Genomic DNA, 13093 nt, shown 5'->3' on the forward strand with positions numbered 1-13093 from the left:
GTGTTGGAGAAGACTCTTGAGGGTCCATTGGACTGCAAGGAGATCCAACCAGTCCATCCTAAAGGAGATTAGTCCTGGGTGTTCATTGGAAGGCCTGATGCTAAAGCTGAAACTCCAATACTTGGCCATCTCATGCAAAGAGTTGACTCATTGGAAAAGACCCTGATGCTAGGGGGGATTGGGGCAGGAGGAGAAGGGGACAACAGAGGATGAGATGGCTGGATGGCATCACCGACTCGATGGACATGAGTTTGAGTGAACTCCGGGAGTGGTGATGGACAGGGAGGCCTGGTGTGCTGTGATTCATGGGGTTGCAAAGAGTTGGACACGACTGAGTGACTGAACTGAACTGAACTGAATGCACCCTTTAAATTATACCATAGAAGGAAAAATAAGGACATGGAAAATACTCATGTTAGCCAAAATACAAGCCAAATTATTAAGTGATATGACTAAATCTGTTTTAGAAAATATGCACAGAAAAATATTGGGGAGATAAATACTAAAATGTTGTAATGTGTTGTAAGTTTCATGTACTAAGCCTTTTGTTGTCAAAATTTTAAAGGTAAATGTCATATAAACCCAAACCAGAAAATATTTAGAAAATGTTAGCTATTTGTATGTGGCATTTATTTAAATATGTAGCATCTCCTGATAAATATAAGTTTTGATAAATAAATTTTCACATATCTATCTAAAAGGAATAACATTAAATATATTGAAGTTTTTAGATAAAATTTTATGGTTGAACACAAAAGATACTCTGTGATAAAGCTTGACATCTAAAGTAGACTAGTTGTTTTTTTTTTAGTTCAAAGTATAGTTGATTTAAAATGTTGCATTTAGCTTTTCTTTTTTTTATAGTGACATTTTTAAGGTGTTCCACATATTAGGTATGTAATGTTTTCTTTAATAGGATTGAAATGTTGTCTTTGTTGGTTTTTATCATTATTATTATTACAGATGCTTCTATCAGACTTTTCCCATCATCATATTGAAATGGCATGTACCCTACTGGAAACATGTGGAAGATTTCTTTTCAGATCTCCAGAATCTCACCTGAGGACCAGTGTACTTTTGGTAAGGGCTTGAGGATACTAGCAAGAGCTTGAAGTTCTTGATTTACTCCAGGGGTTAAAAGTTTTGACTAGTGCCTGTTACCTTGCTCAACCATTTAAACATTTTTACCTAAACAAGAACTCCAGCCATTCCTGAAGAGCTATAGGAAATTTTCTCATTTGGCTGTCTCAGAGAAGGCGATGGCACCCCACTCCAGTACCCTTGCCTGGAAAATCCCATGGATGGAGGAGCCTGGTAGGCTGCAGTTCATGGGGTCGCTAAGAGTCATACATGACTGAGCGAGTTCACTTTCACTTTTCACTTTCATGCATTGGAGAAGGAAATGGCAACCCACTCCAGTGTTCTTGCCTGGAGAATCCCAGGGACGGGGGAGCCTGGTGGGCTGCTGTCTCTGGGGTCGCACAGAGTCGGACACGACTGAAGTGACTTAGTAGTAGTAGTGGTAGTAGTAGCTCACACTATTGTAGAGTGGGATTGAATTCAGCCCCAGATAACTTTTGATAAACTTAGAGCCATCTTTCTGAATATTCTTGGTACATTGTTACTGTGCCATAACCACATAAAGGATGGAGCTTAAATTTTTAAAATTAAAAAACAAAACAAGCTTAAAAAATTAACTTGGAGGAGAAGATATTTCTTAAGCTAATTTACATGCCAAAATGGCAATCAAGTTTATTAAGCAATTAAGTTATGCTTATTGGTAATATCCATGCATTCACTCGGAGAAGGCAATGGCACCCCACTCCAGTACTCTTGCCTGGAAAATCCCATGGACGGAGGAGCCTGGTAGGCTGCAGTCCGTGGGGTTGCTGAGTCGGACACGACTGAGTGACTTCACTTTCACTTTTCACTTTCATGCTCTGGAGAAGGAAATGGCAACCCACTCCAGTGTTCTTGCCTGGAGAATCCCAGGGATGGGGGAGCCTGGTGGGCTGCCGTCTCTGGGGTTTCGCAGAGTCAGACACGACTGAAGTGACTAAGCAGCAGGCATTCACTTGGAGCCTTCACAGGGGAGACAGTGTGGTGGGGGAGAGGTATCAGAATTAGTGTCAAAGAGAGCACTGAGTTAGGAATCCCTGGACATAGACTGTCATTGCATCGGTGTCGGTTTTATAGAAGTGCTGATTGTGTCTTTTTCTCTACGTGTGTTATTTTTTTAGAATCTAGTTATAAGCTTGATTACTTCTCTGACAATGGTATTTAAAATGGAAAAACATAGTAATTTATTTCTAGTAGACAGAAATATTAATGTGACAAGCATTAACATTTTGTCTAGTAGACAAAAATATTAATGTGAAATCATATGAAGTTGATTTCCACATTCTTTTTAGGCTTATTCAAATGAATAATAATCATTCCAAGTTAAAATTTTTATTTTAACATAGGAAAAACTCTTCCTCCTCTTTGGCTCAAGCTCATATGGCTAAATGAGACACTACATATTATAATGTAATAGAGATGCCAAGAAAGATTAGCTTTTAAAAGTGACTATATTTTGTTTGTAATACTGAACTGTCTATGTTTACTGTTTGCTGGCGAAAGTTTACTAGTCATGGTATGGATGCTTATCCCATTGCTGCAAACCAAAGTCCTTGCTTGACTGGCTTTCGTGGCTCAGTGTATCTTCCCCTGTCTTGTAACAAGAGCAGCCAGCCTTATCATTGATTGTGTTGCTTTCTGGATAAGAGCCTTATTTATCATATAACATTTTGGGGGCTCCTCCTGTATGTCAGGCACTGAACTTCAGGGATGATGTTCTTGCTGATTGGGTGGGATTAGTACAAAGAACAAACATAGTTGGCATTAAAGTGGTCCCTATCTAGTGCTAATTCCAGTGTAGCATTCTACATGTTTTAACAGGGAAAGGTGTGCAGAGGATCTTATGCACTTATAGAGGGAGTACTTTAAGCTAGACTTAATGAGTCAGAAAGGATCTTCCCTAATAGATGCTTGGTATTCGTTGAGTGCAGACTCTTCTGTCAAACCCTTGGGATATAAAAGTGAAAAAGATGCTCCCTGGCCTCAGGGAATTTATAGTCTTATAACTCAGATGAGTAATTAGACAATTGGAATACACAGAGGGGGAATGTGATCTAATACTGTGGGTCAGCCTAGGGTAATATGTGTCTATATAGGAGAGGTGCTTCATCTAGTCTTGGTATGTCAAGAAACGTTTCCTGAAAAAATAGTATTTATTTTAGAGACTAACCTGAACCTCAAAGGCAGAGAAGAGAGACACACTGAATTAAGTGGCTGCAGATAAGACTGGAGAGGTAGACACAGCCTAGATTATAAAAAGCGCCCTGAGTCTGAGTGCTGTGCTAAGAAACTGATACCCCCTCCCCACTGATGGTAGTGAGTAGCTACTGAAGGATGGTAAGCAGGTAGGTAGGTATGATCAGATTTAATTTTTTAGAAAGATCAGTATAGAGATAATTGAGGTGGCTGAGGCTGGAGGTAGACAGAACAGTGAAATGGCTGTTTTCAGATCTTACAGAGGAAAAAAAGAAATGGTAAGGGTGGGAAGATGAGGAATGATAACTGGCTGTATGAAGAATTTTACGAGGTAGAACTGGTGAGACGTGATGAGACAATGAGAAAGAGAAAGTGCCCTAAGGTAAGACCCCAGATTCCATCTTGACCATCCCAGCAGATGATGATGCCAGTCACAGAGATGAGAAAATAGAAGAAAGGAAGAGAGGGTGAGTTTGGTTTGAAATACACCAGTGCTTATCAGTTCAGTTCACTCGCTCACTCATGTCCGATTCTTTGCGAACCCATGGACTGCAGCACGCCAGGCTTCCCTGTCCATCACCAACTCCCAGAGCTTGCTCAAACCTATGTCCATCGAGTCGATGATGCCATCCAGCCATCTCATCCTCTCTCGTCCCCTTCTCCTTATGCCTTCAATCTTTCCCAGCATCAGGGTCTTTTCCAATGAGTCAGTTCTTTGCATCAGGTGGCCAAAGTATTGGAGTTTCAGCTTCAGCATCAGTCCTTCCAGTGAATATTCAGGACTGATTTCCCTCAGGATGTTTTGATCTCATTGTAGTCCAAGGGACTCTTCAAGAGTCTTCTCCAACACCATAGTTCAAAAGCATCAATTCTTTGGTGCTCAGCTTTTTTTATAGTCCAACTCTCACATCCATACATGACTACTGGAAAACCATAGCTTTGACTAGACAGACTTTTGTTGGCAAGGTAGTGTCTCTGCTTTTTATATGCAGTCTAGATTGATTGTAACTTTTCTTCCAAGGAGCAAGAGTCTTTTAATTTCATGGCTGTGGTCACCATCTGCAGTGATTTTGGAGCCCAAGAAAATAAAGTCTGTCACTGTTTCAATTGTTTCCCCATCTATTTGCCATGAAATGATGAGACTGGATGCCATGATCTTCGTTTTTTGACTGTTTAGTTTAAGCCAGCTTTTTCATGCTTCTCTTTCGCTTTCATCAAGAGGCTCTTTAGTTTCTCTCTGCTTTCTGCCATACGGCTGGTATCATCTGCATATCTGAGGTTATTGATATTTCTCCTGGCGATCTTGATTCCAGCTTGTGTTTCATTGAGCCCAGCATTTCACATGATATACTCTGCATATAAGGTAAATAAGCAGGGTGACAATATACAGCCTTGACATACTCCTTTCCCAGTTTGGAACCATTCTGTTGTTCCATGTTTGGTTCTAACAGTTGCTTCTTGACCTGCATACAGATTTCTCAGGAGGCAGGTAAGGTGGTCTGGTATTCCCATCTCTTGAAGAATTTTCCACAGTTTATTGTGATCCACACAGTCAGAGGCTTTGGCATCATCAGTAGAGCAGAAGTAGATGTTTTTCTGGAATTCTCTTGCTTTTTTGATGATCCAGTGGATGTTGGCAATTAGATCTCTGGTTCCTCTGCCTTTTCTAAAACCAGCTTGAACATCTGGAAGTTCATGGTTCATGTACTGTTGAAGCCTGACTTGGAGAATTTTGAGCATTACTTTACCAGCATGTGAGATGAGTGCAATTGTGCAGTAGTTTGAACATTCTTTGGCATTGCCCTTCTTTGGGATTGGAATGAAAACTGACCTTTTCCAGTCCTGTGGCCACTGCTGAGTTTTCCAAATTTGCTGGCATATTGAATGCAGCACTTTCACAGCATCATCATTTAGGATATGAAATAGCTCAACTGGAATTCCATCACCTCCACTAGCCTTGTTTGTAGTGATGCTTCCTAAGGCCCACTTGACTTCACATTCCAGGATGTCTGACTCTAGGTGAGTGATCACACCATCGTGATTATCTGGGTCATGAAGATCTTTTTTGTATTGTTGTTCTGTGTATTCTTACCACCTCTTCTTAGTATCTTCTGCTTCTGTTAGGTCCATACCATTTCTGTCCTTTATTGCGCCCATCTTTGCATGAAATGGTACCTTGGTGTCTCTAATTTTCTTGACGAGATCTCTAGTCTTTCCCATTGTGTTGTTTTCCTCTATTTCTTTGCACTGATCACTGAGGAAGGCTTTCTTATCTCTCCGTCCTATTCTTTGGAACTCTGCATTCAAATGGGTATATCTATCCTTTTCTCCTTTGCCTTTAGCTTCTCTTCTTTTCTCAGCTATTTTTAAGGTCTCCTCAGACAACCATTTTGCCTTATTGCATTTCTTTTTCCTGAGGATGGCCTTGATCACTGCCTCCTGTACAGTGTCATGAACCTCCATCCATAGTTCTTCAGGCACTCTGCCTATCAGACAGATCTATACCCTTGAATCCGTTTGTCACTTCCACTGTATCTAAATCAAAGGGATTTGATTTAGGTCATACCTGAATGGTCTAGTGGTTTACCCTACTTTATTCAATTTAAGTCTGAATTTGCCAATAAAGCGTTCATGATCTGAGCCACAGTCAGCTCCCGATCTTGTTTTTCATGACTATATAGAGCTTTTCCATCTTTGGTTGCAAAGAATATAATCCGTCTGATTTCAGTATTGACCACCTGGTGATGTCCATGTGTAGAGTCGTCTCTTGTGTTGTTAGAAGAGGGTGTTTGCTATGACCATTGCGATCTCTTGGCAGAACTGTTAGCCTTTGCCCTGCTTCATTTTGTACTCCTCAAGGCCAAATTTGCCCTTGAGTATTGCATGACTCTTGACTTCCTACTTTTTCATTCCAGTCCCCTGTGATGAAAATGACACCTTTTATGGATGTTAATTCTAGAAGGTCTTGTAGGTCTTCATAGAAGCATTCAGCTTCAGCTTCTTCAGCATTACTGGTTGGGGCATAGACTTGGATTACCCATATTGAATGCTTTGCCTTGGAAATGAACAGAGATCATTCTGTCATTTTTGAGATTGTACCCAAGTAGTGCATTTTAGATTCTCTTGTTGACTGTGAGGGCTACTCCATTTCTTCTAAGGGATTCTTGCCCACAGTAGTAGATACAATAGTCATCTGAATTAAATTCGCCCATTCCAGTCTATTTTAGTTCACTGATTCCTAAAATGTTGATGTTCACTCTTGCCATCTCCTGTTTGACAACTTTTAATTTACCTTCTTTCATGGACCTATGATTCCAGGTTCCTATGCAGTCTCCTTATTCTTTCTGGAGCTCTTTCTCCACTCTTCTCCAGTAGCATATTAGGCACCTACTGGCCTGGGGATTTCATCTTTCAGTGTCATATCTTACTGCCTTTGCATACTGTCATGGGTTCTCAAGGCAAGAATAGTGAAGTGGTTTGCCATTCCCTTCTCCACTGGACCATGTTTTGTCAGAAGTCTCCACCATGACCTGTCTGTCTTGGGTGGCCCAACACGGCATGGCTTATAGTTTCATTGAGTTAGACAAGGCTGTGCTCCATGTGATCAGTTTGATTAGTTTTCTGTGATTGTGGTTTTCATTCTGTTCACCCTCTCATGGATAAGGATAAAACTGTATTTTCAGGGATCATTTCTATAATTTGTTACTAGAGAAGTTTCTCTGAACATGTAAAGCACCCAAATGCTTGTGGGATGATATAAAAAATATATTTATTTGGGAACACATATAACCTTTTAACTGGTTGGCATTTAAAATTATTCTTGACTGATGTTAAAAGTAGTTTGGTGTGTGTGTTAGGTAAAGTGGTTCTGAATAACAGAACAGTAGTCTGGATTACAGGTTGAAGCTTGTGTTGATTTAAAACTGGGTTATGGGGAGGGATGTAGGAGGGTTCAGGATGGGGAACACTCATGGCGGATTCAAGTCAGTGTATGGCAAAACCAATACAATATTGTAAAGTAAAATAATTAATTAAAAAAAAACAAAACTAAAAATAGAGCTACCATATGATCTTAGAATCCCACACCAGGGCATATATCCAGAGAAAATGATAATTTGGAAAGATACATGCACCCTAGTGTTCATAACAGCACTATTTACAATAGCCAAGACTGAGAAGCAGCCTAAATGTCCATCGACAAATGAATGGATGAAGAAGATGTGTATATATATATACACACACACACATACACAATGGAATATTTCTCAGCCCCCCCCAAAAAAATGACATAATGCCAACTTGCAACATTATGGCATTATCATAGAGATTATCATTAAGTGAAGTCAGAGAAAGACAAATATCATATGATATCACTATATGGAGTCCAAAATATGTCACAAATGAACTTATTTGTGAAACAGCTTCATATATACACATAAGAACAAGTATATGTATAACTGAATCAATTTCCTGTACACTTAAAACTAACACAACATTGTAAATTAATGATATCTCAATTTTTAAAAGTTAAAAAAAAAAAAACCATACAAAAGAGAAAAAAAAAAACTAGGTTATGTATGTACAAATGATAAGTGATGCATTCCTTTTGTTTTGTCTAAAGAACCTAAAAGGAGTGGTCATTATCTCTAGCCCTATTCATCAGGGAATTGTTCTGTCTGGAGGAGCCAGCATTAAATAAGCATTCACAGATTGTAGAATAGATGTCAGGAGAGGAGCTAGGCTACAACTCATATACTTTAGCAGTTTCATAGACAAGCGAAACAGTTGTGAACCTTGGTATACCCATAATTGAACTTAAGAGCAAACTTCTCCCAAGTATGTGATGGCTTTACATGTATAGAAACACGGACCATGGGAAAGATTTGAATGTTTTTTAAAAAAAATCATTTATTAATTTGTGTATTAGTAAACGTTAATTGCAAACCTCCCACATGCTAGGTCGGGCACTGATTAGGTGATGAGTTTATGAACCTGCTGCAACCCCTGCCCTTCCTGAACTTGTAAGACAGTTCTTTAGAAAGACACAACTATCTTTCTAAAATGTGACATCTTGCCTCCATCTGCCACCCGCCGCCACCCTAGTCCAGACACCTTAAAGCTCATTGTGCTTCCCTCTACATGCTTCAAACTCCTGTTGCTACCAACTTCTGCAGAGTCTGGTCTCCCTGAACCCCTCCCCACTTGGAGCTGATCTTGTGCCATTTTGTCCCGACACCATGCTGGCCTGCATTTAGTTCCTGTAGTGGATCCTTCTGTTTCCTCATTGCCTCTTGTCTGGCTGTTGCTTCTGCCTCAGCTCCTCTCAACCTTTGTCATCCTTCAGAGCACAAACTTCAATGTCACTTTCCCAGAGAGGCTGTCCCTAACCTATCCTGACTAAAGTGGGCTCTTGTTACTCTCATTACTTCTTTCGTAACACTAATCACAATTCGTATTTAAAAGGTTAGTTTATTTGTTGGCTTATTTGTTCTGTCTTCCTGCAGCAGATTCTTAGGCTTCACAAAGGTAGGAACCATGTCTCTCTTGTTCATTGGTGACTTCCAGCATAGTGCCAAGTTAAGTGCCAAGTAAAATGTTTGATGAATGGCTGAATAAACTCAGTAATTTTAATTCTTACTATAGTGGTGTTTTAAGAACTAGGAGTGCTGTTTTGAAGATCTTCAGCTGGTTCATCTGTGGTTCTCAACTGGCATGTGGTGGATATAGGTGAAGCTTGCTGCAGAACATCCCACAGTGTACGGAGCAGTTCCCACTCCCACCAGACAAAGAACTTTCCAGTCCAAAATGTCAGTAGTTTAAGGCTTGAGAAGCCTGAAGTAGATGATGACTGACTGTTTTACTAACCTCCTTGAGCCGATGCTGAGGTCACTGGGCGAGTTGTAAGACATTGGAAGGCTTTTAGTTTTCTTGTCTGTAGCGATATGTCAGATTTGCCTGGTACAACATTGGATGGCCCAAGCTCTATGAATAAAGTTATTCTCAGCTTTTGTCTCAGCCCTTAACTTCAGTCACTCATATATAAGCCTTGTTTTATGTAGAGTTCAGATAGTTTGGCCGAGTTATAAGTGAAGTTAAATTTGTAGCAAAGTTCTCTTGAGTATTTTATTGGAGAAAGCCTAAGACCAAGCAGTTATGGAGTAATTTGTTCTAAAAACATGACTAGTGATATAGCAGTTAGTATGCTTGTATACTCTTAGAAATATCTAGTAATAATCTTTTCCCTTTTCTAGCTCTTTATCTTGAAACCTTATCCCTGAAAGGGCACCTTTAGTTAGGAACAAAGAAACCTTATAAAGAAAGTATTTTGACTGATTTAAGCTTTATACATCTTAGGAACAAATGATGAGAAAGAAACAAGCGATGCATCTTGATGCAAGATATGTCACAATGGTGGAGAATGCATATTACTACTGCAACCCCCCTCCAGCTGAAAAAACAGTGAAAAAGAAACGTCCTCCTCTCCAGGAATATGTCCGGAAGCTTTTGTACAAAGATCTCTCCAAGGTTACCACTGAGAAGGTAAATTTTAATGAAATAGAACAGTAGTCAACTTGAGATTTGTGGTAGTGCTGAGCTTGTATATTAATAACATTCAACCAAATTAATTCTTTTTCATCCTAATGATAATTGTACTGATGCAGTTCACTTTCTTTGTAGCCCGCACCAAATTGTTCTAGGTCAAGGACAAAATATATTTCAGTTTTCCTAAATCAACTCAGTTTATCAATTGCTTCAGTGCCCCACAAAGTATAGATAAGAAATGTAAGTAATTTTCAATATTCAAATCTGTAAATGGAGAAATTGAAGCAGAGCTATTAAAGTCTCGGCAGTACAGTGATTGATTCCATGTAAGTCATCACTAGAGGGAATTTATGTGATGATACTTAGTTTATGGGACATATGTTTTGTTTTCCTTTTTAACCTAATTAAAATGGTAATTCTCTTCGTATTTACTGTTGATGCTGTGTATATTTGAAACTATTACTTAGTCTCTGACACTCTAGTGAATTTACCTTTAAATATTTTGCTTCAGTACCAGTGTTCTTAACCTTTAGTAGGTTTTTGGAGGCCCATGATCCTCTGACATTTAATGATTTTAAATCTCTGGACCTGACTGTATTTTTCTGGAAGAGGGTCTATAGCTTTCTTTAGATTCTCAGCAGGGGTCGATTTCCAGAAGAAATTAAGAACCACTGACCTATTAGCTTAATTATTATAGTTACCTCATTGGAACCTTCACTTCTAAGAAAGACATGTTAAATAAACATTTCTTGGTCAGCTCAACAAGTTGAAACAACATGGTATGGGACTTTTTTCTTTTCAGAAAAAAAAATAAATTAAATTCTGGACAGAGGAAACCTATGGATAAGAGGCAGGGAATAATACATGTGTCATAAGTGGCTGGGGTAGAAGGTGGTGAGGAATGATAGTGCAACTTTAAACATCAAAACCACCTTCAGGGAGCCAGAGACAGTAGTTGTTTAAAAAAATAGGACTTGAAAGGAGCTTTAGAATTGGCTAAAAGTTTGAAAAGTGTGGAATGTTTATGTATTTGAGATGACATGAACGCTTCCATCGAAGCCAATACAAGAACATACTTAGTGCTTGAAAGATGGATTGTGGGTATAGAATAGAGGTAAAAGGACTACTTTACAAGCTGCCAACAGTATCTATTTTCTTTCAGAATAAATGTGGAAAGAACTAGATGACAAGTAGAGCTCTGCTGATTATCTCATTACCAGTAGAGCTTTTTTTAATAGCTAACTTCTGTGGGGTGCTTATAATGTGCCAGGCATGTTCCTGTGTACTTTTCACACTTTAACTTGTCTAACCCTTAGAGCAGACTTACAGCCTAAGTGCCTGTTATCCCCACTTTACATGCAAGGAAACTCTGTCAGTCTTGATGTTGTGTCCCCATCTTACTACTTAAGTGGTCTTTTAACCAACTGGTCTTTAGTTTATTTCCTTATTGGACATTTTTCATTTATATAAAGAAGTGTCTGAGATTATTTACATCAAATGATGCACAAAAGAAAACGTTATTTTTGTTAAGTCTTGGGTATTTCTTTCAGTGACCTGAGTATGAGTGTATGCTGTTAGCTTGATTGAAACCCTGGGAAAAAAAAAAAAAAAAAAGAAACCCTGGAAACTCTAGGAAATTTGAGGATATTATGAAAGATAAAGGGAAAATGTGAATATATTTTGCCAATAATTAGAAAAATCTTATTTTTCCTATCTCTAAAATGAAGAGGCTGATAGAGAATCTCTATAAAGTATTTTCCATTTCAAAAGTTCTGTGACTGTACCGTCATAATAAAATATCTGTATTATTGGATATGTTGGGCTACTTTGTGCTTATATTAGTAATTTAAATAAAATTCTCTTCATTTAAAGGTTTTGAGACAGATGAGAAAGTTGCCTTGGCAGGATCAGGAAGTGAAAGACTATGTGATTTGTTGTATGATAAACATCTGGAACGTGAAATACAACAGCATTCACTGTGTAGCCAACCTCTTAGCAGGACTAGTGCTCTACCAGGAAGATGTTGGCATCCATGTTGTGGATGGAGTTTTAGAAGATATTCGATTAGGAATGGAGGTAACAAAGACTTGCACCAAATTGAAATCTGTGGACAATTCAGACAGCTTTTAAGTCCTATTATTGAAAAATAAGGATTTGAAAACCTTTCTTTCCCCATATGGTGTCATTTACTGTTACTCTTTTGGAAATAGTGATTTCTTAATAAACCCTACTTGTGTCCGATTTTCTAGTTTCCTCTCAGGCTAATGCTAGAATATTTTTTACCTCTTTTTCTCAATCCAGTTAAGGTTATTTTAGAAGAATATAGTAAATTTTTATTCTTTCTAGGTCACACTTGGAGTTCATGTTATAGGAACTCATAAATTTATTGATTAGGAGAATTGATACTCGATAAGAATTTCTGTAAGCAGCTTGTTCTATAAGCTTGTTTCCTTAAAATTCATGGATTACAGAGAAAATAAGTTACAGAGGGCTGATAGGGAGAATTACGTTTTAACTTTTTTCATAAACTATTAATTAATTTAACAATTTAGTTTTAAATTTAATATTTAACATGTTCTATTTACTAAAACATTTTAAAGATAGACATTTTCTGCAGGGATAAAAAAGGATACCTATTATTGGAAAAGAAGAAAAGAACCCATTAGTTTTTCTCTGTTCAGTGAGTGATGTTTTCAAGTGACAGAGATGATTTTTAGCTCTTCTCAAACACATTTCTGTTCATTAATGGAAATCTGCTTTTTTTTTTCTTCCCGCTTTAGGTTAATCAACCTAAATTTAATCAGAGACGTATCAGCAGTGCCAAGTTCTTAGGGGAACTTTATAATTACAGAATGGTGGAATCGGCCGTTATTTTTAGAACTCTTTATTCTTTTACTTCATTTGGTGTTAACTCTGATGGCTCTCCAAGTTCACTGGACCCTCCTGAGCACCTTTTCAGGATTAGACTGGTGTGCACTATTTTGGATACCTGTGGCCAGTACTTTGACAGAGGTTCCAGTAAACGAAAACTCGATTGCTTCCTTGTGTATTTTCAGGTATACAAATTAAAATATGCAGTTGGCCATCATATAATGCATTGCTTGTGTTACAAAAATATTAAAGCAGTGGAAATTCCCTGGTGATTCAGTGGTTAGGACTCTGCACTTTCACTGCGGAAGACCCAGATTCAATATCTGGTTTGGGAACTAAGATCCTGCAAGCCACACAGTGTAGC

General features: G+C 38.4%; 1 protein-coding gene across 1 annotated transcript in view; it reads left to right on the forward strand.

The window, feature by feature from the left end:
* Positions 1 to 13093, forward strand: part of UPF2 (UPF2 regulator of nonsense transcripts homolog (yeast)) — a 95683-nt gene that overhangs the window by 49974 nt on the left and 32616 nt on the right. Inside the window, exons 11-14 of the mRNA XM_010854099.1 lie at positions 964 to 1080; positions 9670 to 9855; positions 11731 to 11934; positions 12639 to 12914. Of these exons, the coding sequence (XP_010852401.1) occupies positions 964 to 1080; positions 9670 to 9855; positions 11731 to 11934; positions 12639 to 12914 (783 nt within the window). The remainder of the gene's footprint in view (positions 1 to 963; positions 1081 to 9669; positions 9856 to 11730; positions 11935 to 12638; positions 12915 to 13093) is intronic.

This window comes from Bison bison, unplaced genomic scaffold (genome assembly GCF_000754665.1).
Source record: "Bison bison bison isolate TAMUID 2011002044 unplaced genomic scaffold, Bison_UMD1.0 scf7180017864337, whole genome shotgun sequence".
Taxonomy (NCBI): domain Eukaryota; kingdom Metazoa; phylum Chordata; class Mammalia; order Artiodactyla; family Bovidae; genus Bison; species Bison bison.